At 34.6% G+C, this 26,994-nt stretch overlaps 1 protein-coding gene across 11 annotated transcripts in view; it reads right to left on the reverse strand.

The window, feature by feature from the left end:
• Positions 1 to 26,994, reverse strand: part of TINAG (tubulointerstitial nephritis antigen) — a 167,208-nt gene that overhangs the window by 73,531 nt on the left and 66,683 nt on the right. For 7 of the 11 annotated variants that reach the window (XM_021665438.2, XM_021665437.2, XM_021665440.2 and 4 more), the window contains one exon: positions 5,700 to 5,745. The exons of 2 other annotated variants lie outside the window; for them this stretch is intronic. In XM_021665438.2, the coding sequence (XP_021521113.2) occupies positions 5,700 to 5,745 (46 nt within the window). Of the gene's footprint in view, positions 1 to 1,328; positions 2,318 to 5,699; positions 5,746 to 21,072; positions 21,891 to 26,994 lie in introns of those variants that run through there. 2 more of the 11 variants (XM_021665441.2, XM_064360974.1) reach the window with 2 other exon arrangements.

The raw sequence follows: 26,994 nt of genomic DNA on the forward strand, positions 1-26,994 counted from the left end.
TTTTGCAATCACATTCGGGTCTATGCTCCATATCAAATTGTTTTTGTCTGTATTTAGTGAGGAAGGGATCTAGGCTTATTTTTTCATATGTATATAAAATTTCTATGACCTATGCATTGGCAAACTATGGCTCATGGACCAAATATAACTCACAGAGTCCCTTAAAAGAGGATATAGAAGTCAGAAATTTTGTTTTTCCTAATGGTCTAGAAGATGTAAGCTACTGCGTTGAGAGAGGTTCTGTAAAAATCTGTGTGAGGGAGCCACAATGGAAGGAATTTCAGGCATCCTCTAAGATCTAAGAATATCCTCAGGCAACAAGAAAATGGGGACTTGGACCTACAACCAGAAAAACAAAAGTCTACCAACAACCACATGAGCTTATAAAGGATCATGAGCTCCAGAAAGAAACACAACCCAAATAACACTTATTTGGAATCTTTGTGAGATCATGAGCAGAGGATCCAGCTGGGTTCGCTGGACTTCTGACCCAGAAAAACACTGGGGTAGTAAATGTATATTGTTTCAATCTGCTAAATCTGTGATAGTTTGTTACACAAAAATAGAACACTAAGTGCTGAATTTTATTGATGCATTTTCTGCACCAATTAAGATATTCAGGCCAGGTGCAGTGGCTCGTGCCTATAATTCCAGCACTTTGGGAGACTGAGATGGGTGGATAACCTAAGGTCAGGAGTTCAAGACCAGCCTGGCCAACGTAATGATCCCTGTCTCTACTAAAAATACAAAAATTAGCCAGGCATGGTTGCACGTATCTGTAATCCCAGCTACTCTGGAGGCTGAGGTAGGGAGAATTAATTGACACCAGGAAGTAGAGGATACAGTGAGGCAAGATCATGCCATTGTACTCCAGTCTGGGCAACAGAGTGAGACTCCATCAAAAACAAACAAACAAACACAAAAGATATTCATGTGTTTTTTTTCCTCCTTGATTCTTATATATTGATGAACTATATTGACTGATTTTAATATTTGAAACCAACCTTGCATTCCTGACATAAGTGAAATTTATGGAGTATTATCCTTTATATATTTATTAATTGTAATATTTTGTTTGGAATTTTATGCTCATGAGAGATATTGGCCTATAATTTTTCTTTTTTGTATTGTCAAGTTTTGGTATTGGTGTTAGTGCTTCATAAAATGAGTTTGGAACTGTTTCTTATTTCCTATTCCCTGAAAAAATTTGATGGAAAATTTGTTTTATTTCTTCTCTAAATGTTTGGAAAAATTCACCAGTGAAGCCTTTTGAGCCTGAGTTCCTCTGTGACAGTAATTTAAATAGACTCATTTTTTTTTTTTTTCCAAATTGTTCCATAACTCTTTGGTCAATTTTCATTTTGTGTGGGTTTTTGATAAGTTTTGTTTTCCAATAAACTTACCCATTTCATCGATATTTCCAATTATGTTGGTATAACTTTTTAATAATATCCTATTACCTACTTAATATCTATCGAATCTTCAGCAATGTTCTCTTTTTTCACTTCTGTGGTAATTTGTCTCACCTTGTTTCTTTTTCAGCCTTCCTAGACATTTAATCTTTGCAAAAATCAACTCTTTGCTTTGTTGATTTTCATCTGTTATAATGCATCTGCTTTCTTTTTCTTTTTTTTTGTTTTGTTTTGTTTTGCTCTTGTTTATTATTTCTTTCATTTTATCTTCAGTTTAAATTTTTTAGCTTATGGAATTATTCTTTTCAAACTTTAAAATATGTGCATCAATTTTTACCTTTCTTCTTTCTTAATGCATGCATTTTTTTATTACATTCAGTACTGCTTTAGCCAAATAAAAAAATTTTCATCATGGTATATTCTGTACAATTTCCATTTTTTAAATTTATTGAACATGCCCTATGGCCCAGCATGTGGTCGATACTGGCAAATATTTCATGTACATTTAAAGAAAAATGTATTTTTATCAATATTTATGTGTAATATCCTATGAATTTCAATGAAATAAAGCTAGCTAATAGTTTTTTTTTTCAATCTCTCATGCCTTTTCTTTTTAGCTGCTATTTCTGTGAGATACTGAGATATGTTTAAATATTTGTCTGCTTTTTTCTGTGACTTTTGGTGTATGTCTTTCGCAACTGTGTTATTTCAGCTTCTGTTTGTTTAAAAAGTCTTAACTTTGTATTTATTTTGAAGAAAAATGTCACCGTGTATAAAATTCTATGTTGTCATGTTATCTTCAACATCATCAATAGTATTATTTTATAAAACACTTTAACAATGTCATTTTGTAGACTTATACTTTCCTTTTTTATTGTTGTTGAAATGCCAGCTGTCAGTCAGTGCTGCTTTTTTTAAAAAAAAAAAAAAGTGTCATTTTAAATAGGGTGGGTATTTTTAAATTTCTGTTTATTTTCTATCTTCAGCTGTTTGATCATAAAATGTTTGAGTATGATTTTCTTGCCATGTTTGCATTCGTAAATTCAGGAACTCATATATATATATACATACACACACATACACACACACATAAATTCTCCATCTTTTCATCTAGATTTTTCTTAATTTTTTAAAATAATGGTTGTTTTAAAGCCTATATCTAAAGTATTATCTATTGCTTCTGTTGATAGTATTTTTCCCTTTGTTGCTGGTCACATCTTTCTGCTTCACTTGTCTTATAATTTAATGCAAACAAATCAGAGCATGCCTGTTATAAACCTTATGCGCAAACCTGCCAAATGCTCCTAGGCCAAATTCAGCACTCTTTTTTTTTGAGACGGAGTTTCGCTCTTGTTACCCAGGCTGGAGTGCAATGGCGCGATCTTGGCTCACAGCAACCTCCGCCTCCTGGGTTCAGGCAATTCTCCTGCCTCAGCCTCCTGAGTAGCTGGGATTACAGGCACACGCCACCATGCCCAGCTAATTTTTTGTATTTTTAGTAGAGACGGGGTTTCACCATGTTGACCAGGATGGTCTCGATCTCTTGACCTCGTGATCCACCCGCCTCGGCCTCCCAAAGTGCTGGGATTACAGGCGTGAGTCACTGTGCCCTGTCCAGCACTCTCATTTTTAAAAAACACAATTTTGGAAAAATTCTGTTATTTTCTACTTATTTAGTAGAATTTATGGCTTGCCGCTATTACATTTTACTCAATAGTGAAAGCCATCCAATATTTTTATTATAAAAATAGGTTTATGTCATAGGACTATTTGTAAATACTTTGAAACATCCATACATAATTGTGAAGAAATATAATTTCCCTAGATTTCTCAGTGCTCTTGAATAAAGTTTGGGCTTTCCTGACCTACAAAACATTGCATATAATTAAAAGATAAGGAATGTTTCCTTGCACTTCTCCCAAAAACATTCTTTTGTAGCCCCTCATCTTGTTAATGATGTGATCTGAAGGATAACAAAACTTCTCCTGTCTCCTCAAGAGGCTCTAAGAGAACAGAGACAAAATTAAGAACAGAGACTAAATTAAGCTGTAAGTTATCAGAACTATGGAGGCATTATCTCCTTTGGTATTTACATGTCAAAAGAGATACAGCCCATCATCTGGAGATTTATCTGCTGCTTATCTGGCCCTTGGAAAGACATGTTTATATTTCTAAAGTTTATAGTGAGAACACAGGATCTTCTTCATCTCATAATGGAATGAAAGTTTTTTTTCCTTCCTTTTGGGGAAGGAGAAATCTGCTTGTCTCTCTCCAGTAAACAAATGGAGAAATTGTTCTTTGTCCCTCATTTAGGAGATGTAAACTGCTAACTTGGCTCTTATGACATCACTGCAAGACTAACGTGTGGGGACACATGCTGCTATGTTACTCTGCTTGTTGATCTAGTTAAGGACTCTTTACTTCTGACCCAGGTGCTATAACTCCTATATCTATACCTATATCATCTATATCAGTGAGATAATATCTCAGACCCTTCACAATTCTTTACAAAATAGTACAAGAGTACTTAAAGATTCCATATTTTAATTAAACCACTAGTATATTTTATTAAAAATTATTTTAATTACTTGACTAATTATTCCTGAACGCAGAGGCTAAAGTTATTCATTTGTTCATTCCATGAGTTTTGTTTATATTCTTACTATGTACCAATCACAATACTTGACTCTTGAGATACATTGGTAAATAAGTCAAATATAATCCTGACTGATGAGGAGAACACAGTTTAGTAGAGAAAAAAGCCTCCAATAATGTGTAAAATATTATAAATTTTAGTCCGATTCTATATTCATACTGCTTACATTCAACAATTTATCCAAACAAATTCATAGAAGAAAGAATTCCTACCCCTAGCCCCATGAAATAAAATTTTTCTTTGAAGATATTTAATAAGTAGTAAGTTCCAAATTGATAGTAAGTACAACTAGTTTAAAAGGATAGTGTGCATGTATGTGTTAAATACATGAAAATGAGTGACTACCTAATCATACTCGGAGTGCGTGTGTGTGTGTGTGTGTGTGTGTGTGTGTGTACACACATGTACACTACCTAGAGGTAGGGATCTAAGGTGGGAATGATCAGGTTGAGGATGAAAGGATCATAAAATGTTTTCCTCTACACATTCATTCATATTCACTCAACAAATACCCGTCAAGGGCTACACGCCGAGAACTGTTGTGAGTTAAATACGTTAATAAAAGTACTTGGTTTTGTCTCTAAATATTACACTGTTATGAGATTAAATAACTGTTCAAATTTATTTAATAAAAATCCTATGCAGAAACATAATTGTAGGTATTCAAATAATGTATTCTAGTTTATAACTTATTTATTATAACTGTTGGACATTAATGTTCATTGTTGGCTACTAATTGTTTTATTTTAATGAGAAAAATTAGATTTTTAAAAGCTCAGTTTAAATATAAAGGAGAACCCTTCTACTTAAAAGCATAAGGCCTCCACGTATCAACAACACAAATATAAGGTATGACCATATAATTGGGTGATTGAATTTTGTGAGTGCCTTATGAAGAAATATACCAAGCATCATTCCGATGAGTATGAGTTCTAGCACCTAGTGTTTTGTAAGCTGAAATATGCTCTCTACTGTATACATTCAAATTTAAATTCTATGGTAAGTATTACCACCTAGACTTTATTATATTTGTATTAAAAATATATAATATAAGAACTTAGGACAATTGACCAGCTTGTAGTAAACCGAATAGTTGAGGTAATATGTTTCAGTCTTCTGCAAATTGTTTCTTACCTGAAGTTTTCTGTTATTTTGAGACTAGACATTGGTTCTGTCTGAGTAAAGACACATGTGCATGTTATAATTGGCCAAAAGGGGAAAAAAAAGCCTTAACCTATAGGATATATATATATGTGATATACCATATATATGAGATACTAACATAACAAAAGCATAAAATTCATTGCCATATACATATATATGAAGGAACTTTAATCATTAATATAAAAGATAATAGAACAAAAAGTTATCCTGTTGATTCTCAACTTGGGGAAAAAACAAACACTGATTTTTTTTTTTTTTTTACAGTTTTGAAATAGTAGGAGTTGAGGAAAACTATAAATACAATATAAATGTTTATAATCAGTTTTTTGCTGGAGAAAAAACTGATGTTATCAACAATATTACACAACTGAGGATGTGACTGAGTAACACCAAGCAGGTAGCTGAGGAACAGAAGATTCAAACATATTCACTTCACAACAGGGAATCAACTGGGAAGAGTTACATACCCAAAATTTTTCTTTCCGCCCTTGTGCTCCTCTCAGTGTGCCCCATCTACAATTAATAACAATAATAAAGATTGGTATGGTTGATATGTTTGGTTTGCTTCTTGAGAGAATGTGGATTATTGTCATTACTACATCTTTTGTGTTTTTTCTTTGTCCCATTCTGTTTCACAATGGAACTGTCACCATTGCCCTACAAAAATGTGCTCATACAGTTTTCTTCTTTACCATAACGTTATTTATGTGCACAGAACAGACTCATTTATATGTAAATGGCTTGAAATCAAACTCATTTACCAAAGGAGAGAAAGACTAAGGCAACTTGGGGACAAAGGTTTTTAAAAGGACTTAAAAATACTTATCCTCTTTATATCTAGCCCCCTGAAACTCTACCTTAAATGGCGTAAACTAAATATTTCCAAGACTACTGATATAAACCATAATGGAAACAGATAACTCTGTAGATGAGGGAGTTTATGAAAAAATATTTATGTATGCATATTATTTTAAACAGTGGCTTTGTGCCTAAAGTAGAATTTTTATAAACACATGTATGTATGGATGTAGAAGCTTATGTTCCCACTACTGGTCCATTTTGAATGTAGCACATAACAGCTCGTAAAAGACCTAAGCCTATATGATTTCATTTTTTCTCATTATTAAATCCAGTGAGGTAGGTATTATTAACCTGCTGTATTTTTATATTTACTGAGTTAATGGAGACTTGTTCAATATCATACATTGGTAAATGTTGAACCAGAACTCCAAGTCTCACATTCATCTTAATAAATTATATTGCTTTTCTTTTACAGACATATAGTCCCCACTTGCAGTGTGTCTTTACTTTCATGTAATTTGGTGAATTATGAGACTACAATTAATTCTGCCCATGTATTACCCCATTAACCTAAACCTAATGTTTCAACTTCCAATAGCAGGGCTCCTTTAAGCTAAATTATGGTCTACCATTACAGAACAAACATTCTTAGGAGAGATACGAATTTCCAACATATCAGTCTGCAGAAGGCTATTTTTAATAGGGCACAGAATAGAGTGATGGCACTTCAGCACAGAGATAGTGCCTAAAAGTGACAAGCTTGTGATAGGGCTCTGGGGACACTCAAAAATATATATATAGTTTATATAGATTATATATAGAGTTTATATATATAATCTATTTGGATCCTTTGGCATGAGAGTAAGGGAAGAAAAAGTGATTTGGGGTTTGAGAAAACACTAAAGAACAATTTTGCTTTCTCCTGTTCCTGATAGAGACTAGGAGTGGTAATTGCACTGACTGCCATCTCCTTTTGTTCTCTGCTGCATACAAGGGTACCCTGCTCCAAATGTTCTGGTTAGTTAAATGTGAAAGTTGAAACTGCTTCAATTTCCAAAGACATTTTGCAGTTTTTTAATTGCATTTATGTACTTGTAACTTTTCTTTAAATAGCCATCACCATTGAAAAGATTTACCAATCAATATAAGTGCTGCAAAATATTCAAAGTCCATTACCTTCTTCAAGTAGTAGATGACATCTGAAATCTTCAAGCACTCATTTCTACTTATTTATAAAAGCTGTCATAACAATTTCAGAAAGACTTTACCAATCAAACTTCCTTTCGGGTGGTCTGGCTATCAGTTATGTTAGCTATTTGTGCAAAATACAAAATCCAAGACTAAATCAGAAGAATCTAAGGGACCATTTAACTCTAATACAGCAGGGGAGGGACCCAATATCTGAGATCCCTCGAGGTATGGTGAGAACGTGGAGACAGTCCTGCTTAAAGCCACCATGGAGCCTCTTACAAAAGAATTCCAAATCAACAAAGAAGTATTCAGGCATGACAAACTAGAGTCAGTAACGGAGCCTTGAACAAAACAGATGAGTAGCAATGGAGTATAATTTGTTCTCTCTCCCTTGGGTCTGTCCAAGCTCAACTACCACACTGGTCTCAGCTGAGTTTGGAGTTGGGAAAGGGACAAGTCAAACTTGTTATTAAAACCTAAAAGAGCTATTTCATAAAAAGTTTGTATATTCTATAATACTTTAACAGTACTCAAAAAGAGGATAAAACCAAAGTGTTTAAAAGTTTCCTTTGCTCTTTGTAAGATCTTTCAAACTTCTTGAGCTCCAGTGCATTGAGGATGGTGCATGGGAAGAAGTGGAAACAGAAAAGATATACAAAGGAGAAGAGGCACTTTGGAATGTTGTGTATACTTTTTATTATTTTAGTATTACTGAATAAATTAAAAGTGAAATAAACTTCCTTAGTCTGGAAACTTTTAAGAAATACAAACTATGACTTTCACTTTTGTTCAACTGCCAATATTTTTGATGTTTCTATATATTTCGTTACGATTTTCCAAACAATAATATCAATGACGTAAAAGACAACAATAATTCTTGCAAATCTATCAGCTCTTTAGAATTGCTGTAAGTTTATTTTCAATAAACATGTTTATTATATATAATTTTAAGATGCTCATTTTAAACACCTGTCATTCTAAACCCAGAGAGAAGAACAGCATTCAGATTGTTATATGCTTTCTCAAAATAGGCAGCCAAACCAATTATCCCAGTCATTGACTAGAGGTGAGAGAAGAAAAAGAAAGTAAGGCAACTGAATCTAATACTTTCAGAGACTAAGATGCTGGTAAAAAAAAATAATAATAATAACAAAAGGTGTTAACCTTTATGCAAAATTCAAACAAAAAGAAAATATCACACAAGGAAAAGCATCACCACAGAAGCTACTATGCAGTTAGTTCACCTATGTTACAGCTTCTGTGTCAAATAACAAGCAAAGTCCATTCATCACATGATTTAACTTTTGCACTTCAACCTTCAGCTATCTCTTCTCTCCTCTATCTTCCCTAAACAGTTTCTAAGATGGCAATCAAATATTTCCTAGAGTTTCAGTGGGATCTTGTTAAAAAAAAAAAAAAAACAAAAAAACTGTGGGTTGTTTCCCCAATGATATTATAGCAAATTCCTGTGGTTAAAACCTTTATTCAAACTAAAATAAAGATTAACTAGTGCAAAGCAAGAAGGCTACTCATTTTATTCACTTACCGGAAGGAGTTCCTGTCTTCCTGAGGGCATTTTTTTCCTAATATATGTATGTTCCTAAATTGTGGTCCTATTCCTTTGCTCACTATTATAGCAACAGGCTGGAAATTCTAGAAATATGTATATATTTTCACAGATGTTCTCTTGTAAGTCAGTGGCTGTCACTGAAGACATCAGGACCTTCATTAGATTTATATTTGTTCTAAATATAATTATGTATACTCTATTTCCCTTTATAGATACCTTTTTATTTTAAGATTATTTACAAACATTTGTTTAGACAGACCAGAACCTTACTTTATTAAGGTTATTTCCTATTTATTTATTTATTTTTGAGACAGAGTCTAGCTCTGTCACGAGGCTGGAGTGTAGTAGCACAATCTCGGCTCATGGCAACCTCCACCTCCCAGATTCAAGCGATTCTCCTGCCTCAGCCTCCTGAGTAGCTGGAATTACATGCACATGCCACTGAGCCCAGCTAATTTTTGAATTTTTAGTAGAGACAGGGTTCCATCATGTTGGCCAGGCTGGTCTTGAACTCCTGACCTCAAGTGATCCTTCTGCCTTGGCCTCCCAAAATGCTGGGATTATAGGTGTGAACCACTGCAGCTGGCCTACTGAGGTTTTTTCTATACCTTTGTGAGTAAAGTTGGTTCACAAGCTTGAGAGATCTTAATACAGGCTTTTTTTTTTTTTTTTTTTTTTTGCCTCAAGGAAATCTACTTAATACGGTTCTTTTGATTTTTTCTACTTCATTAAATTAAATTGTTTCAATTATTTGTTAAGATCCATTAATACCTTTTTCCCTCAAAATTTATTAGTACCTGGAAATATGCTGGTTTTGAAAAAAATCTGGGCAGCTGTTAGCCCATCTACCATATTCCCTAAGGATGCCTGAGTGCTGCCTGAGCCCTTCTGTCTCCCTACATTGAGACTGTTTCCATCTCTCACTTAATGCACATAATTATTTAAGCTGTTCCTTCAGGATTCATTTTATATGCCTATTTTTCATGAGTTCTAGAAACACTACCTTTTTATATAATATGAAAAGTCTTTATGGAAAGACCATAAAGTTCCTGCAGAGTAAGGTATTAAAACCCATAAAAGACTGATTTAAGATACAGTACTTCTAAGGTTATTAATATTTCCATGTACATTCCTTTTAAAAGGGATATTATTCTTTTTTAAAAAATTGTACTTTAAGTTCTGGAGTACATGTGCAGATCTTGCAGGATTGTTGCATAGGTATATACAAGGCAAGGTGGTTTGCTGTCTCCATCCCCTCCGTCACCTACATCAGACATTTCTCGCAGTGTTATCCCTCCCCAACCTCCCCGCCCCCCACTGTCCCTCCCCTAGCCCCCCACCCCCCAACAGACCCCAGTGTGTGATGCTCCCCTCCCTGTGTCCATGTGTTCTCATTGTTCAACACCCGCCTATGAGTGAGAACATTCAGTGTTTGATTTTGTGTTCCTGTGTCAGTTTGCTGAGAATGATGGTTTCCAGATTCATCCATGTCCCTACAAAAGACACAAATTCATCGTTTTTTATGGCTGTATAGTCTTCTTTTTAGATAACTGTGCTAAACACTAAACTTCTCTAAACCCTATTTTAAGTTATGTCTAGATAGTAAAATTATTGGAACTGAATAATTTGCATATGATTTTTAATGATCACTTTTTTTCTTTCGTTGGTTTTGGTAGGGTTTGCCATTGAGGCCCATACACCCAGTGAAGTCAGATAAGATGTTTTAAATAAGAAAGGGTTGAAAATATAACTTTATTAAAGAAATATTTATATTCTCATAACTGTAGCTTTTAAGGTAAGCACAGGATCTCTCCTGTATACTACACCTGTTAATTTCTACTTTTTTCAACAAATTACGTGTTAGCCCAAAGAAGACACATCTTTTGCTTTCAAGAAGCTGTCAGTCTAATAGGAGTGATGTTGGGGAATGAAAAACAAGAATATAAATAAACAGAGTTCTATAAGTGTCACTTTAAAAAAGAAGCATGTTTTGAAAATTTCTACAAGTTACCAGATGAAAATACTACCTCTCTGCCAAAGGCAAAGACGACTTTAGACATTTCTTCTTGGCATGGAGGTGCAGAATTTTTGGCAAAATCAGCAGGTGCAAAGTCACAAGAACCATGAAAACCTCATCTCTGCCTATTCTAGGAGCAGCACTTGGACCAGTGTGACTGAAGAACAGGGATGGGAGTGATGGAGCATGAAGTTAGGCAGGTGTGGCTCAGGCTTCCAAAAGCACTCATGGTTACCACACTTGGCATTTACAAAGTTGGTGATAAAGAGCCATTTGAATATGAAATGTGACATGATCCAGATTATCTTTTAGAAAAACAGCTCTGGTGTTACAGAAGGGTGCAGTCACCAGCAGAGTAGGCTAGAAGCAAAAGATTAATGTTGTAGTTCAAGCAAGAAACAATGAAATTTTGTATAAGAATTTAAGACCCGTAAAGTCATGTTGTTTGTTCTTTTAACAGTTGTATCCTCAACATCTAGGACAGTGACTTTCACTAGTTGACCCTAAGTAGATGTGTGTTGAGCTGGTGAATTGAAGTACATTGGCAGAGGAAATGAATAAGAAGGAACCAATTTGACAACAATTTAGAAAGTACAAGTGATGGAATTTGTTGGCCAATTTATATGGAAAGAAAGGAATGAGAAATAGTCAAGGTTATCAACAGTATTTAAAAGCTGAATGAACAGGTACATCAAATGTGTACTACTTGAGGTGCACTTAGTACTATACAGAGATGTGATTCCGATTATCCAGTTAGTTTATTATTCCCAAAGACTGGTTACAAAATTGCTTCACCTTCTTTTGGGTTTTTCTCTACTGGTAGTGGTGCTACACATAAACCTTTAAGTGAATGGCTTTTCTGTGTTTCTGACAAACAATAAGCCTAAGAACCAGGAAAAATTAATTGTCAAAAGAAATTCTGAAACAATCTTTCTCTGAGGAATTCTGTGATGAGAATAACTATTTCCTAACTCATACATTAAAGATTACATTTGCTTAGGGTTGGATTCCTTAAAGGCAGTTTCACAACCATCTAAGAATCCGGAGTTAGAGGGATAAGAAAAAATAACTTTATTTTATTATGATGGTAGGTGTATTACACTGTAGCAGAATCACCCAGACAAAAAAGTTGCAATATTTTTGAAGATTTGCTGTTTCTGGGGTCACTGCATGTACCCAATAGACTGATAACAGGGATTCAAATTCATGTTTTCTGGGCAGACAAACTCTGTATTAGTGACTATAGATCCAGACAGATTAAAAAAAAAAAACAGTTTTGAAAGAGTGGACATGTAAAGACATTTTATGCAGTACACCTTCCTTGAACAGGAAATTTTGGAGAAAAACAAGGAGCAAATATATCGTATGACCTGATATGGAACTCCAACCCTTCTTACTAAGGAAATGAAAGTCAGATAGGCTACCAGGATAAAGAAACCACTAGATGGGCTTCAAGTCAATAACAATGATATGACTGCGCTGGATATAGGATTTTGCTCTTAGAAGTAAGACTGCAGATAGAGTCTTAGCTCCCATTACACAAAGATTTGAAAGATAATCGCAGGAAGAATAAGGCAAAGACATGCAGGCTTTTATTTTCTTATAAATGTTCTACCTGAGATGCTTAGGAACTTCATTTTTAAGAAAAGCTACTTCCTAGTAAATGAAGTGGTATTGAATATGAAAAAGTGCTAATTAATGCTAGATCAAACATGGATAAAAATAGCCTCCATGAGAAAGCAAAATGAAATGTGAGCATTCTCCACCACTCCTTAATTTTCTACTTGAGAAAAATGTTAATCAAGCTAAAGTTCAATATATCTAAGATCAGGTATTTTTACTGATATGTTCTGCCAGGAAGCTACAAATTTTATCACAGATTAAGGAGCAGATGACAGTTCATGAAAGATCATTTTTTTGCATGAAAATATTAGTATCACACATGATCCTGTTTACCTAATGTTAATTATTTAAACAACACCATACTGTGCCAACCATATTCCTTATATCCTGCTGTATCAGGAACCAAAAAGATTCCAAGTGTAGTATCACATGTAATTTGAGCTATGAAAAGAAGTATGGAGAAAATTGATAAATGTGTGTGCCCAGCTCATGCTCTGGTCAGAATGACCTGCTGTAGAACTGAGAGAACTGTCTTTCTGTATTTACCATGCTGAGAGAATATGCATGAAAACATCTACAACCATGTGACATGTGCTGAGCAAAGAGAGAGCAAAGACCAAAATCACATATCACTATCAGTGATAACTGACTAAGGTAATATCTTGTAAAGAGAAACTTTAAGGGAAAACTTTATGCCTTTGATGTTCGGAATACAAATGACTCTTTACCTTCTCATGGAATCTTAGCACTGGAGACTCAGAAATTATAGCATACTCTAAGGGTTGATCAGCTATGGTTACAGGCAAAATGTAACCTGGGATGCCTGTTTTCATTAATTTATTTCATGAAATATCCATGTTCATTTATTTGCATATTGTCCATGTCAGCTAATGATAGAGTTGAGTAGCCAAGACCACATGGCTTACAACAAAACCAATCTGACTCTAATTCAATGTATGTATTTCATAGATAAAGGGACTAAGACCCAAAAAGGTTCAATAATATTTCAAGATTATATGATTAAGTGGCTAAATTGTCACTAGTGTCTTAGAAGCAGATAATAACACAAGCAATAAAAATTAGAACTAGTAAAAGGCAGAAAAGAGTAGAATCATTTCTAGCCATGGTGAAGAAGAAAGACATAATAGGCCTTTGATAATCTGTAGAAGATGCCGGGGAAATGAATACATATCTGAGAAAGAAGAGCATCACATGATGTAAGGAGCTGGCTTTCATGCATTCACAGAGAAATCATGAAAGTTCTGGAAGAAAGAGGGATTGTAGACAGCCATAGGAAGATAAAACTAGTGATGGTGAACAAGATACATTAATAAATGGAAAAATGTGGGGTTGGAAGTAGGGGAAACAGTTAGATCATCATAGCAATATTCTAACCAAGGTTACATTTATCACATCCAAGTCTCACTTGTAACAAGAAATGTAATGAACACAATTGTTACAATGATGGGGATGGAGAAGAGTAATATTTAATGCACTTATTTTAAGGATCAAAATAAATCAAAGTTGTCACTTAATACCACATTTTTCATTAATCATGTGAAAAATTTGTTTTTTCTGCAACCCTTTCCTTTTCCTTGTAGCACAGACTTGGGCTGACTTTCTCTTTGGTCTTAATGAAGTAATCAGTAATATCCTAGATATTTCTGTGCAGAGAAAACATTGCAAATTGCCGTAGCAACAAATGCCTTTTAACAAAACTCTTGGTTTATTCATTCATCAGAATTGTCATTCATAAACACACACACACACACACATATTATATTCTTGGATCATAGGATAAAATCTTATCCTAGATTCTGCAATGGTAACCTAATATCACGTGGGATATACAGATGTATAGTAATAACCCAGCAAGTGCTCTCTTTTTCATGGGATAATCAATCCATACTTCAGTTGACAGAGAAGTCAGAAGCCACCTTACTTGTTGGCCCTGATGTCCTCTCCCTCCACCAGCAAATCTCTGGTAATTCACCAACTTTCTAAATCGCTATGTGAATTCAATTATTTTTGAAAACATGAGAGCAACACCTATGACAGAGGTATTAGATTATAAAATAAAATCACCAAAAACTAATTATTAAGCTAACTTTGGAAGGTAGCACTGTGTTAAGGGCTAATAACATTTTATTTCACAGGCCTCCCAAAATCTGAAGTGTCTATGGACATTAAAACTAGTTAAGACCAGGCGTTGTGGCTCACGCCTGTAATCCCAACACTTTGGGAGGTCAAGGTGGGCGGATCACCTGAGGTCAGGAGTTCGAGACCAGCCTGGCCAACATGGTGAAATCCTGACTCTACTAAAAGTACAAAAATTAGCCGGGTGTGGTGGCAGGTGCCTGTAATCCCAGCTACTCAGGAGGCTGAGGCAGAATTGCTTGAACTCAGGAGGCTGAGGCAGAATTGCTTGAACCCAGGAGGCAGAGGTTGCAGTGAGCCACGATCATACCATTGCACTCCAGTCTGGGCAACAAGAGTGAAACTCCATCTCAAAAAAACAAACGACAACAAAAAACAGCAAGTTGAAAGCCATTCCATAAATCTGCTAAAGCAAAATCTCAAACTTTGTATAAGCCATTGCTCCTAGATCTCTATAAATCTAAAGAACTGCCTGGAATCACCTTCCTTAACTGAACTGTTTGTTCATGCACCACATCTGTCCTTGATATTTCCTAGCTAAAAAAGTTTTGTTTTCTACCACAGTGATTTAACGCAATTCACTAGAGGTTAAGTATAAATGAAAAAATTCCTACTGCTTACATGGCTTTCTTAGTACAAATAGAATCATATTATCTAGGATTATAAAAAATTTTATCCCCTTTACCAAAGAAATCATTTATTCCTAACATTACATTTCTCTTATTTTACTATCTTTATCTACCTGTGTAATCAAAGTAAGGTAGATCAAAATAAAATAATTTTAAAAACAAATGTAAAACTGTATCACATAGATAAGTACTCATTAATATCATAATTAGAATCACTCTAAATTCTATTTTTTTAAATAATTCTGAAAATACATTCAGAGTAATAAAAAAACTTGAAGAGAGTCTGAATTTTAAAAATTAAAGAAAGCTTAAAGTGAGCATAAGAGGGCAGACACACTGTCTCATTTAATCCTCACAATAAGACAGAGGGAAACTTATTATCCCAGTGGAACATATGAGAAAACCATGATGTAGAGAGATCACACAGCCTGCCTGAGATCACCCAGCAAGGACAGAACTAGCATTTGAACCTAAGCTTGACTCCAGTACCCTCATTCTTTATGCTATAAAGCATTCCTTCACCATCAAGACCACTCCTACACTTGACCTCAAGCCAAAAAGATCTGTCTCTGTGTGTGTGTGTGTGTGTGTGTGTGTGTGTGTGTCTGTCTGTCTGTCTCTCTTTGATACAAACACACAGGTTTTGTAAGTGACATTTTTTTGGAATGTCAAAATAGCTTTCTAAGAATTCTTTTAAAAACAACACTCCTACAATGCCTTTGCCTGAATGAAAATAAAGCTTTTCTTTCTTACTGTTGTTTTTTGCCTTGTCTTGCTTTGTTTTATAATAGGCCAGTTCATAGCAATAGCACTTTACAGAGTGAAACAGACCTGGTCAGTGTTTGAGATGATGAATCAATGAAGGATCAGTGACAAACAAGACAAAACAAATGGAGCACAAACTGTCCTGTCAAGTTGATTCAGTACTGACAGACAAGACAACATGATTCAATCAGCACTGAAAACAGAAAAAAAGTAAAGCCCATCTATCAGTTTCAACATCCCCAGGGTCCTCTGCGCCTCTACTCTTCTGTCAGTGAGTTCAGCTCAAAAGATCGCAACAGTCCTGTGGGACCTCTCAGTGGCTCCTTGAGTGACTGATTGATAGCTGCAACAAATCCGAGGGTTGTAATTTACTTATTTTATTTATCGAGGCTCTCCATGTTATTCATCTATGTAACTCCAGCACTAACAGGATGCCTGGTACACAATCATCACTCAACAAAATTTGTTGAAAGTTTGAATTAAGAATAAACTTGAGGGTATAGAAATGAAATAATTTCTATTTCATGTTATATATTTCATAATTTGTAGTTTATAATTTATATTGGTTGCATTTCTAGTAAGGTTCAAATATTTTTGAAAGTCATTCAACATAGCAGTCAAAGGATTTTCTTAGCCTTTGTATAATCTTTTCATCACCTCTAGTACACACACAATATAGAAATGTATTAATGCCAAGTAAACTCACGTAATAGAAATCATATTTGTCAGGACTTAAGGTGGGCAGAAAGTAATATTATAATGTAATTTGTGTGTACAATTATAATAGCAGACATAAACTCAAAGATTCAGCAAGAACCAATTGTAATTTATTTTTTCTTTTTCTTCAGACTTCAATGGGTACTTTTTTAGGCCTGGTTTTATTTGACATCTCAGCAATATTCCACACTACAGACCATTCCTGCCTTCTTGGAACTCTCTCTCCCCTAGGTCTGTGTGACATCAAATCCTCCTTGTTTTCTCTCCCCTATTGGGCCATTTCTCTTCAGTTTCCTGATAAATTTCAGTAATTTTAAAACTTCTGGAGGTAATTATAAGGTAACTTTTCATTGAAAAAATTCACATTAAACTATCTGGCCCTAAAGCTATATGGGGTAATATTATTTTATTTCCTCAATGGTTTACCCTATAATCATTTACTTAATCTAATTTTCAACTCAGATTAAATTTATGTGTTTTCAGAAAATTAAATCATAAAGATTGGTGGGCTGGTTGTAATATATCATGATGGCAATAATTATGATGATGATATTAAAAATAGAAATAGTTGTTGCTAACTCTGTGTATAGCACTTCAATTATTCACATGGTTCTAAGTACTTTCCATACATTAACTCAACACCATACTCCTAATCCTAATACAGCCAAAAATAGAAATGTACTTTAACAACAAGATTCTAATATTTTAGCTCAAAAATCCCGGATTATATTTGGGTTCTTAAATTTATGCTTATTTATATAGTATACATATAGAGATGATCATATATATGTGTGTTCCTGCATTCTAAAAGTCCTGAAGAATTTAATAAGCATGAAACAAGCTTTTGGTTTTCTTTTGAGTTGTTTTAATGTATGTAATAGTATCTTTCTTTCCAGATCGATAGACCAAATTTCTTTTTCTTTCTAAATTTCACTAATTTTCTCTATCACTGAATGTTATTTTTTTTAGAAGCCAAAGTGATTTTCTAAAAATTCTGTGAGAGTTACTGTATATGGGAAGATAAGTAAGCTCATGAAGAGCAAGCGTTATTAAGTGACTTACTTTCAAACACCAGCCTTACAGCTCATGTTTTGAATTTGTCTTAGAAACATTATATATTGCAGCTGGGCGTGGTGGCTCATGCCTGTAATCCCAACACTTTGGAAGGCCGAGGCAGGTAGAACACAAGGTCAGGAGATCGAGACCATCCTGGCCAACATCTCTACTAAAGTACAAAAACCCAGCCGGGTGTTGTGGCGCACACCTGTAGTCCCAGCTACTCAAGAGGCTGAGGCAGAGGAATCACTTGAACTTGGGAGGCAAAGGTTGCAGTAAGCCAAAATCGGGCCACTGCACTCCAGCCTGGCGACAGAGCAGGACTCCGTGAAAGAAAAGAAATGAAAAGAAGTTCAATTCAAAAGTGTCAAATATCTACTTTATTACTTCTGTGATCAGAAAAAGTAAACATTTAAAAATATATCTGAATGTATTTCATATATCATATATAATATATATCTACATGTAGGCTTCAAATGTATAATAAAAATGTGCAAGCCTTCAAAATTTCAATTTAAGAATCCTTGAAAAATAGCATTTCTCTAAAGAAAACAAAATGCAGGGTACTTAATCATAGTTTTTAAAAGTAAAAAAAAAGTTATCTTCTTTATAAATTTAAAAAAACAATATTCAATTTAAGTTGTTCTGAGGTTTTTGTTTTGTTTTTTAAACTCACTGGGAAAAATAAACAAGAAAATACATAAATATTGAGAAAAATGAGAGCAATTATGCAATGTGTACAATACCTGGTAGTGAAACAGAATGGAAGAAGTTGAATTACAATAGTGAGTATTTTGAACAAGACACCCCAGAATCAAACACTAATAATTTTATATAAGAATTATTAAACAATAAAATACATTAAAAGAGTGAGGAAAAGGTACACTATTAATTATGTAGTATTTAGGCTTTTTGTTTTAGAGTTTGAAGAAAAAACTTAGGTCTTTATCACTTATTATATGCCCAAATATTTTTCAGGCATACTTTTGATGTAATTACTTTAATAATTTAATAATGTATAATAATAATTAATATGCTAATTTATAATAATTTAATAACAATTAGTTAATATTTTGATTACTAATAATTTAATAATTACCTTAATATAATATGTAAATATATTTATGTTATATATAATACATTATATTATATATAATATGTATAACATATATGTTACTTGTAATATGTATTATAATATATAATTTTTAAACAGAATAAAATTTACAATATTATACAGGTCAAAACCATCAGAAATAAAATTACACAAACCAACAATAATGGGGTTTAGTCAGTATTATAAGGGAATATTTCTTCTCTATACACTCAATGTTTGTGTCCCCTCAAAATTCATGTGTTGAAATCTTAACTCCCAATGTAATGGTATTAGGAGGAGGGGACTTTGGGAGGTGATTAAGTGATGAAGGTGGAATCCTCATGAATAGGATTAGCCCCTATAAAGGACATCACAGAGACCTCCCCTGCTCCTTTTGCCATGTGAGAACACAGCAAGAAGACAGTCATCTATGAACAAAAAAGCAGGCCCTCCATCAAACACCAAATATGCTGGTGCTACAATCTTAGACTTTCCATCCTCCAACACTGTGAGAAATAAATGTGTAGGTCACCCAGTCTATGATAATTTTGTTACAGCAGTCTGACGGAACTAAGACAGCTTCCAATGCATAATGAGTTCATACACAACAACTTTTAAAAACTAGCACTCTACTAGAAAAATGAACAAAGAACAACAATAAAGAGTTCACAGTAGAGGATGCTCAAATGAATAATTAACATGTTCGCCTTTAATTCTAGTGCCATTTTCTACTCTAGTTTTCACTTGTACCATCTCTATAGCACCTGCACATGTTCAGGTAGTGTTCATCTTCTCTTTGCTTCGATACACTTTTATGCCATTCATTTCTAAACCAATGAATTCACAATATTACATGTGTCTCTATAGCTGTCCCTACTATTAGACTATATGCACTTCAAGGTCAGGAGAATTTATGTATGTATTTCCTGGAGGTAATGTCTGCCAAAGTGCATCAAGAAAACATTCCTTTTACTTTTTAATGTTATTCAGCTTCTGCTATGTACCTTGTAGTTTACCGAAATCCTCCTTCTTTTCTTTGTTAACAGTTTCTGAACTCAGATTTATCTCAAAGTAGAATCACTGAGAACTAGGATGCTGAACTGAACTGCTGGCAAGTGTGAAAGACATATTGGTCTCTTTTTCAGGAACATCATTTCACAGGATACAAGGAAAAGAGATGTCACATGAACACTTCTTAGAACTTACACTGTAAACCAAACAATGTTGCTACAAAGGCATGTAAGTTAATATAGAAATAATGGAAGAATCTGAAGAAAACTCAGCAACAGTGAAGAAAGCCAGGATAGACTCCAAGATCAATAAATAGTCATCATTAAGTAGAAGAATGTCCCCTGACTTGGCTACCTCTTAGTATCATTTTTCACTGGATTCCTCCTTGCTTCACACTCTACCCATAAGTTCTTTCAGATTCCTTTACTATGTCATATTCTATTTTATTGTGAGATTAGGCATTTCCTGCTCCTATTTCTTGGAGCAGGCTTCTGTTTTCATATATCCTTAATACTTTCTACTTGTCCTACTAGATTCATAGCAGGTGCCACTTTTTCCTGGCAACCTTCCCTGGTCCCCAGATTTGGAATTATGTGCCTTTCTAGATAATGCACATCTTCATTACTCAATATATATTCCTATCCTGTCTCCAACTACACACTTAAGACATTGGACGTTGGCATTTGTTTCCCCTTTTTCCTCTCTCTCTCTCCTCTCTTTCTCTTTCTTCTCTCTCTCTCTCTCTCTCTCTCTCATGACATTGAGGACAGAGGCACCATCTTATTGATGTTAGAATACGTGTTTTTAAAGAGTTTCTTGTTGAAAAATTAAGCAAATGTTCTTAATCTGTATGTTAAACATAGTTCAAAGCAAGTAAGAATAGAATTTAGGTATGAAAACCCCTGCATTTGTTTTATTCTAAAGAATTTCTTAGTAAAAGAGGGAATATAGAAATTGCTTGAGCAAACCTAGGAGGTGACCAGACTTTGAGGAATCTTGACACTGAATCTTTCTTGTTTACACAAACACACAGACACACACACACAGACACACTTACATGTATATATATATAGTATTCACAGACCATTAATTTTGAAGTCAGATAACCTAAAGAGTTTTCTTAACATTCTGAGTCTCTTATTTCTGGAAAAATGCAATAATTCCCATCTCATAAGGATTTTAAAAGTATGAGGATTGTATCTCATGACAGTTCTGCTACAGTTGTTTAGTGATAGTTCCACTACAGTGATTATGGATATCCTTGGTATCAAAAGCAAATATTAATTTATTTATATTTTTGAGACAAGGTCTCTATGTTGCCCAGGCTGTTCTTGAACTCCTAGGCTCGAACAAGATTTTTGCCTCAGCTTCCTAAGTAGCTGGTACTACAGATACACCATTGTACCTGGCTATTCAAGCTTATAAAGCAGAGATTCTCTAAATTTATCAGTGAAGACTCTCTAAAAAGAGAACATACAATCTCAGAAACCCTGAGAGACACAGACCAAGGTAGCTCTCTAGAAACTCAAAATTTCAATCTCTAATAGTTTTTTCCTTTAAAATTTCTGCAAATTTGGAATTCTACTCCAAAATATAACTCTATTAAAATGTTCCTGTCAAGTCTTTCCATTTTCCAGTCACCTTTGCATTTGAATGGAGCCATTGAATAAGTTCTAGCCTAAGAAGGATGAATGGAGTTATGGACTGTTTCTGAGTTAAGGCTTTAAGAAGTGCATTTAAGGCCAGGTGCGATGGCTCACGCCTGTAATCTCAGCATTTTGGGAGGCCAAGGCGAGCGGATCACCTGAGATCGGGAGTTTGAGACCAGTCTGACCAACAGGGAGAAACCCTGTCCCTATTAAAAATACAAAATTAGCTGTATGTGGTTGCACATGCCTGTAATCCCAACTACTTCGGAGGTTGAGAAGGGAGAATCGCTTGAACCTGGGAGGCAGAGGTTGTGGTGAGCCAAGATCACACCATTGCATTCCACACTCCAGCCTGGGCAAAAAGAGTGAAACTCCATCTCTGAAAAAAGACGAAGTACATTTAAGAATGCTTTCCTCATGCTCATCTTTATTGTCCCTAGGCTGGATGAGATCACAACATGTGACCATCACAGATGACAGATCAACAAAATAGAAAGAGCTGAAGCCCTGAAACTGTATAAATGAGTCATGCAACAACTAAAATCACCCATTTTAAACTGTTATGTGAACAAGAAATAAACTTCTATTAATACATTTGAATTATTAAATATTTTGAGTCTATTTGTTATAGTGGCTACTGTTATCCAAACCAGTGCACCCCACCAAAAAAGAAAAGTGCAAGGAAGAGAGAAGTCTTTTGCAATTGAAAGACATTCTAATACCCGAATTAAATGTTTTTGCAAAGTCTATACTAATTATCTCACATTTATTTGCATTTGCCAAATAAGCATAGTAGAAATGTTCGTTCAACTGTCTTAGACTTCCCCATCCATTAAGAACCTCTAATTAAAACATCTGCTCAGAATTGATCAATTTGCCAGTGGTTAAATGTAACATAGCATGAAAATTCAGACTTAGCATTTAGTTGTTATTCAAAAATATAGAGGAAAAAGAAAAGATAAATGCAGAAAAACAAGTGGTGGCCCCAATAAAACTATGTCAAATAATTTGTAATTGCACTAAATAATAATTTTATGATCTTGGATTTTGAAAAATTTATTTGTATGAAAAATATGGTAAAAAATACATTAAAATTCAATCCTGAAGCATTATTTTTATGCTCTCTTAAAGGAAAAATATCTTTAACCAAAGCTAGATAGACAGATGTTAGGGAGGTAGGCAGGTAGATAGACAGATAGATAGATGTAGAGATATCAATGGTTTATGACTACAAAAGTATGGCAACATAATGAGGCACCTAATATAGAAAATCGTGGCATTTAATTACTTTATAACACTATATTCTTAACCTGTAAAATATTATTTATTTATTATTACATAACTACTTTTATTTTCTCATGATTTAAAAATCTAACAAATAAAAAAGAAACTAAAGAATCCTAAAATCATTGAGATCAGAATTATCATGACAAAGTATTATGTGAACAAGAAATAAACTTAATATATTTGAATTAAATACTTTGAGTCTATTTTGACTAAATGATTTTTCTATCTTCTCCAAATTCCTCAGTTCTCTTCTTTTATCAGTCTTATGTCATTTATCAGTCTTTCTGTCATTTTAGTAACAAATCAAACCTTGTGTTCAGAGAGCACACACAAGAGGGCAGAATGATATCATTGCCAAGGCCGAATAATTCCTTTGGGCTCCCCGGTCATCTTCCCCTCCTAAACGCCTAGATGACCACCACAAACCATCTCTGTTTTCTTCACATTTCTAACAATACATTCCTCTCCTCCAACCACATCTTCTTTCTATAGATAACCTAATCTTCTAGCCCTGGAGATAAAAGAGGCAATCCAATAGAAATTTTTCTAAACTTACCACTACTCTAAACGCCAAAACATTTTCAACTAACCTCATTTTCTCTCCTGATACAATAGAGTTACCACTTGGTCCCCTCTCTAAGACCAATCTCTGTGTATGTCCTTTGAATCCCAACACTTCCAGGCTTCCAGCTTTCTAAGAAACACTACACTAGCAACTCTCTTCTACTTTTTTCTTTTTAAACCTCACTAACCTCTTCTATTCTATCTCGGTAAACTCACCCTTTTCTAGTCAGCAAATAATGAATCCTATGGCTTTGTCTTGTCTCTCTTTCTTTGTTTTCTGTGTAGCCCCATCCATGCTCAACTTTTCTCTCTCCTTTGAGATCAATAAATTTGCCTGTCTTTTCTGATATCCACTGGCACTTTTATGTCTCAAAAACATCTCAAAATTATGAGGTCCCACATTAGACTTTTTCTCTATCTCATCGTATGTCACTGTTCCCCATCAAGTTGTAATTCTAAAAGTGGATCACTCTTGACTTCTCCTTCACCATGCTCCAGTACAAACTCACATCATGTCTTGTAGCTTTGCTCCTTAAATATATCTTAACCACTCATATCTCCTAACTCTTCTACCATCTTACCAAGTCCAAACTATTATCTTTTACTTGCAATACTGAAATTTGCCTCTATATCACACTCTTTATACTCAGAGCAATCTTTAAATAATGCAAACAAAGATTATGCCACTTTTCTACTTAAAAAAACCTCAATTACTTTCCTTTTTTTATCTTTAACCAAATACTTAACATCCTTGACAAAAATCTGTGATATGGCCTACAAGTTCTGCCTTTTGTGATACAGCAATTGCAATCTTCCTTGTGTTCTCACAGTGTTGTGTAATCTTCTAACCATAGGGACTTCACACAAGTTGCTCCCTTTGCATGTTTCTATACAATCCATAAATCTTAGCTCAGACTTTACTTCCTCAGTGACATTTCTCATATCTTCAGAATTGGGCCAAATCTATTGTATGTCCTCTTACCACCTTCTACCATGCCTTTATGAAATAAAATTGCAGAAATTCAGTCACAACTTCAGGTTCTACTTCCAATTGTAGTTCTTTTTCTATTTCCCTCACATCTGTGTTTCTTTCTCCACTGAAGTCTTGAAATTCACAATAATCCCTGAGGATTGGAATCAGCTTCTTCCAAACTCCTGGAAATGTTGATATGTTGAACTTCTATCAATCACAAGTGTTCTCAATGGCATCTAGGACACAGAACACTTTCAGAAGTTTTCAATTGACTTTACCACACTCAGCCTATGGAACTGTGAGTCAGTTAAACCTCTTTTCTTTATAAATTACCCAATCTCAGGTAGTTCTTTATAGCAGTGTAAGAATGGACTAATACATCTTCCTTTCACTTGAACACTTAGAGGCCTTTATAGGAGTATTAATTATCCAAATTTCAAGATCCGTCAGAGAAATAATTATCTATGGCAGGTATAGCCTTATGAAATGCATTCTATTAGTAATAAGACTTGAAAGTAGAAATTACTTCTTGATCCATGGGCTATAGAATCAGTATCATGTTAGCACACACGAAGACATTAATCTCCTTGTACATCTCCACCACAGATCTTAGATGATTAGGTGCATTTTCAATGACAAGTAATATTTTTAAAGGAATCTCTTTTTTTTGAATAGTAGATCTCAACAGTGGGTTACAATATTCAATGAACCATGTTATAAACAGATTTGCTGTCATTCAGGCTTTGTTGTGCCACTTCTATAATGCACACAGAGTTGATTTAGCATAACTCTTAAGGGGCCTAGGATTTTTGGAATGGTAAATAAGCATTGGCTTCAATTTCAAGTCATCAGCTGCCTTAGACCCTAAAAAGAGAGTCAGCCTGTCCTTTGAAGCTTTGCTGCCAGGCATTGATGTCTCATCTCTAGCTATGAAAGTCCTTCATGGCATCTTCTTCAGATAGAAGACTGTTTCACCCACAATGAAAATCTGTTATTTAGTGTAGCCACCTTCATCAAGTATCTTAGTTAGATCTTCTGGATAACTTGCTGCAGTTTCTCCATCAGTACTTGTTACTTCACTTTGTACTTTTACATTATGAACATGGCCTCCTTCCTTAAGCCTCATGAACCACTCTCTGCTAACTTTAAACCTTTCTTCAGCAGCTTATTCACCTTTCTCAGCCTTCATGGAATTAAAGAGAGCTAGTACCTTGCTGTGAATTAGGCTTTGGCTTAAGGGAATGTTGTGGCTTGTTTGATCTTCTGTCAAGTCCACTAAAACTTTTCCCATTTCAGCGATAAGGCTGCTTTTCTTTTTAATATTTGTATGTTTGCTGGATTAGCACTTTTAATTTCCTTCAAGGTTTTTTCTTTGTATTTACAACTTGGCCAACTTTTTAGTACAAGAGCCCTAATTCTTTGGCCAATCTCCGGCAATATGCCTTCTTCCCTAAGCTTAATCATTTCTAGCTTTTGATTTAAAGTATGCCTCTTTTGATATGGTTTCGCTCTGTCTCCCCACCTAAATCTCATGTTGAATTATAATCCCCAGTATTGAGGAAGGACCTGGTGGGAGGTGACTGGATCATGGGAGTAGATCTCCCTCTTATTGTTCTCATAATAGTGATAGAGAGTTCTCATGAGATCTGGTTGTTTATAAAGTGTGTAGCACTTCCCTCCTCTCTCTCTCTCTCCTGTCACCATGTGACATGCTTGCTTCTCCTTTGCCCTTTGGCCATGATTGTGAGTTTCCTTGCCAGTCATACCTCCTGTACAGCCTATAGAACTATGAGTCAATTAAATCTCTTTTCTTTATAAATTACCCAGTCTTAGGTAGTTCTTTATAGCAGTATAAGAATGGACTAATACATCTTCCTTTCACGTGAACACTTAGAGGCCTTTATAGGAGTATTAATTACCCAAATTTTAATATTGTTGTGTCTAAGGGAATAGACAGGCTTGAGGAAAAGAGAGAGATGGGAGAATGCCCCATTATTAGAAGTTAGAACGTAACACCATATTTAACAATTAAGTTTGCCATCTTATATGAGTATGATTTGTGGCACCCCAAAACAATTACTATAGTAACACCAAAGATCACCAATCACAGGTCATCATAATACATGAAATAATGAAAAAGTTTGAAATATTATGAAAAGTACAAAAATGTAACACAGAGACTCAAGCAAGCATGTGCTGCTGGAAAAAAAGAAAGATATCTTTAGACTTTCTCCATGTAGAGTTGCCACAAACTTTCAATTTGTAAAAAAAACACAGCATTACGACTAAGCAGGGTGAAATAAAAAAGGAAGGCAAAGAGTAGTAGTAAAGGATTTACCGTAAGTCTCACCAAACTATCTAGTTATAAACTAAGGGCAGAACTCCCAGGACAACAGGAAAGGTTGATTTGATGAGCACGGGTTCCACATTTACAAACATGAATCAAAGGGTTGTCACAAACTTTCAATTTGTAAAAAAAAAAAAATACAGCAAGAAACCAAAGCACAATAAAACAAAGTATCACTGTGTATCTGCAGTAAAATTGTGCTCCATAAACAGGAATGACAAGATGAAACAAAAGGCAATGTTTATACTAATACTTTCATGTGATTTTCTAAAAATTTTACTGTTGAATTTATTCATTTTAGTTATTGCACTA

This window comes from Aotus nancymaae, unplaced genomic scaffold (assembly GCF_030222135.1).
Source record: "Aotus nancymaae isolate 86718 unplaced genomic scaffold, 86718_ANA_hifiasm-v0.15.2.pri h1tg000040l, whole genome shotgun sequence".
NCBI classification, from domain to species: Eukaryota; Metazoa; Chordata; class Mammalia; order Primates; family Aotidae; genus Aotus; species Aotus nancymaae.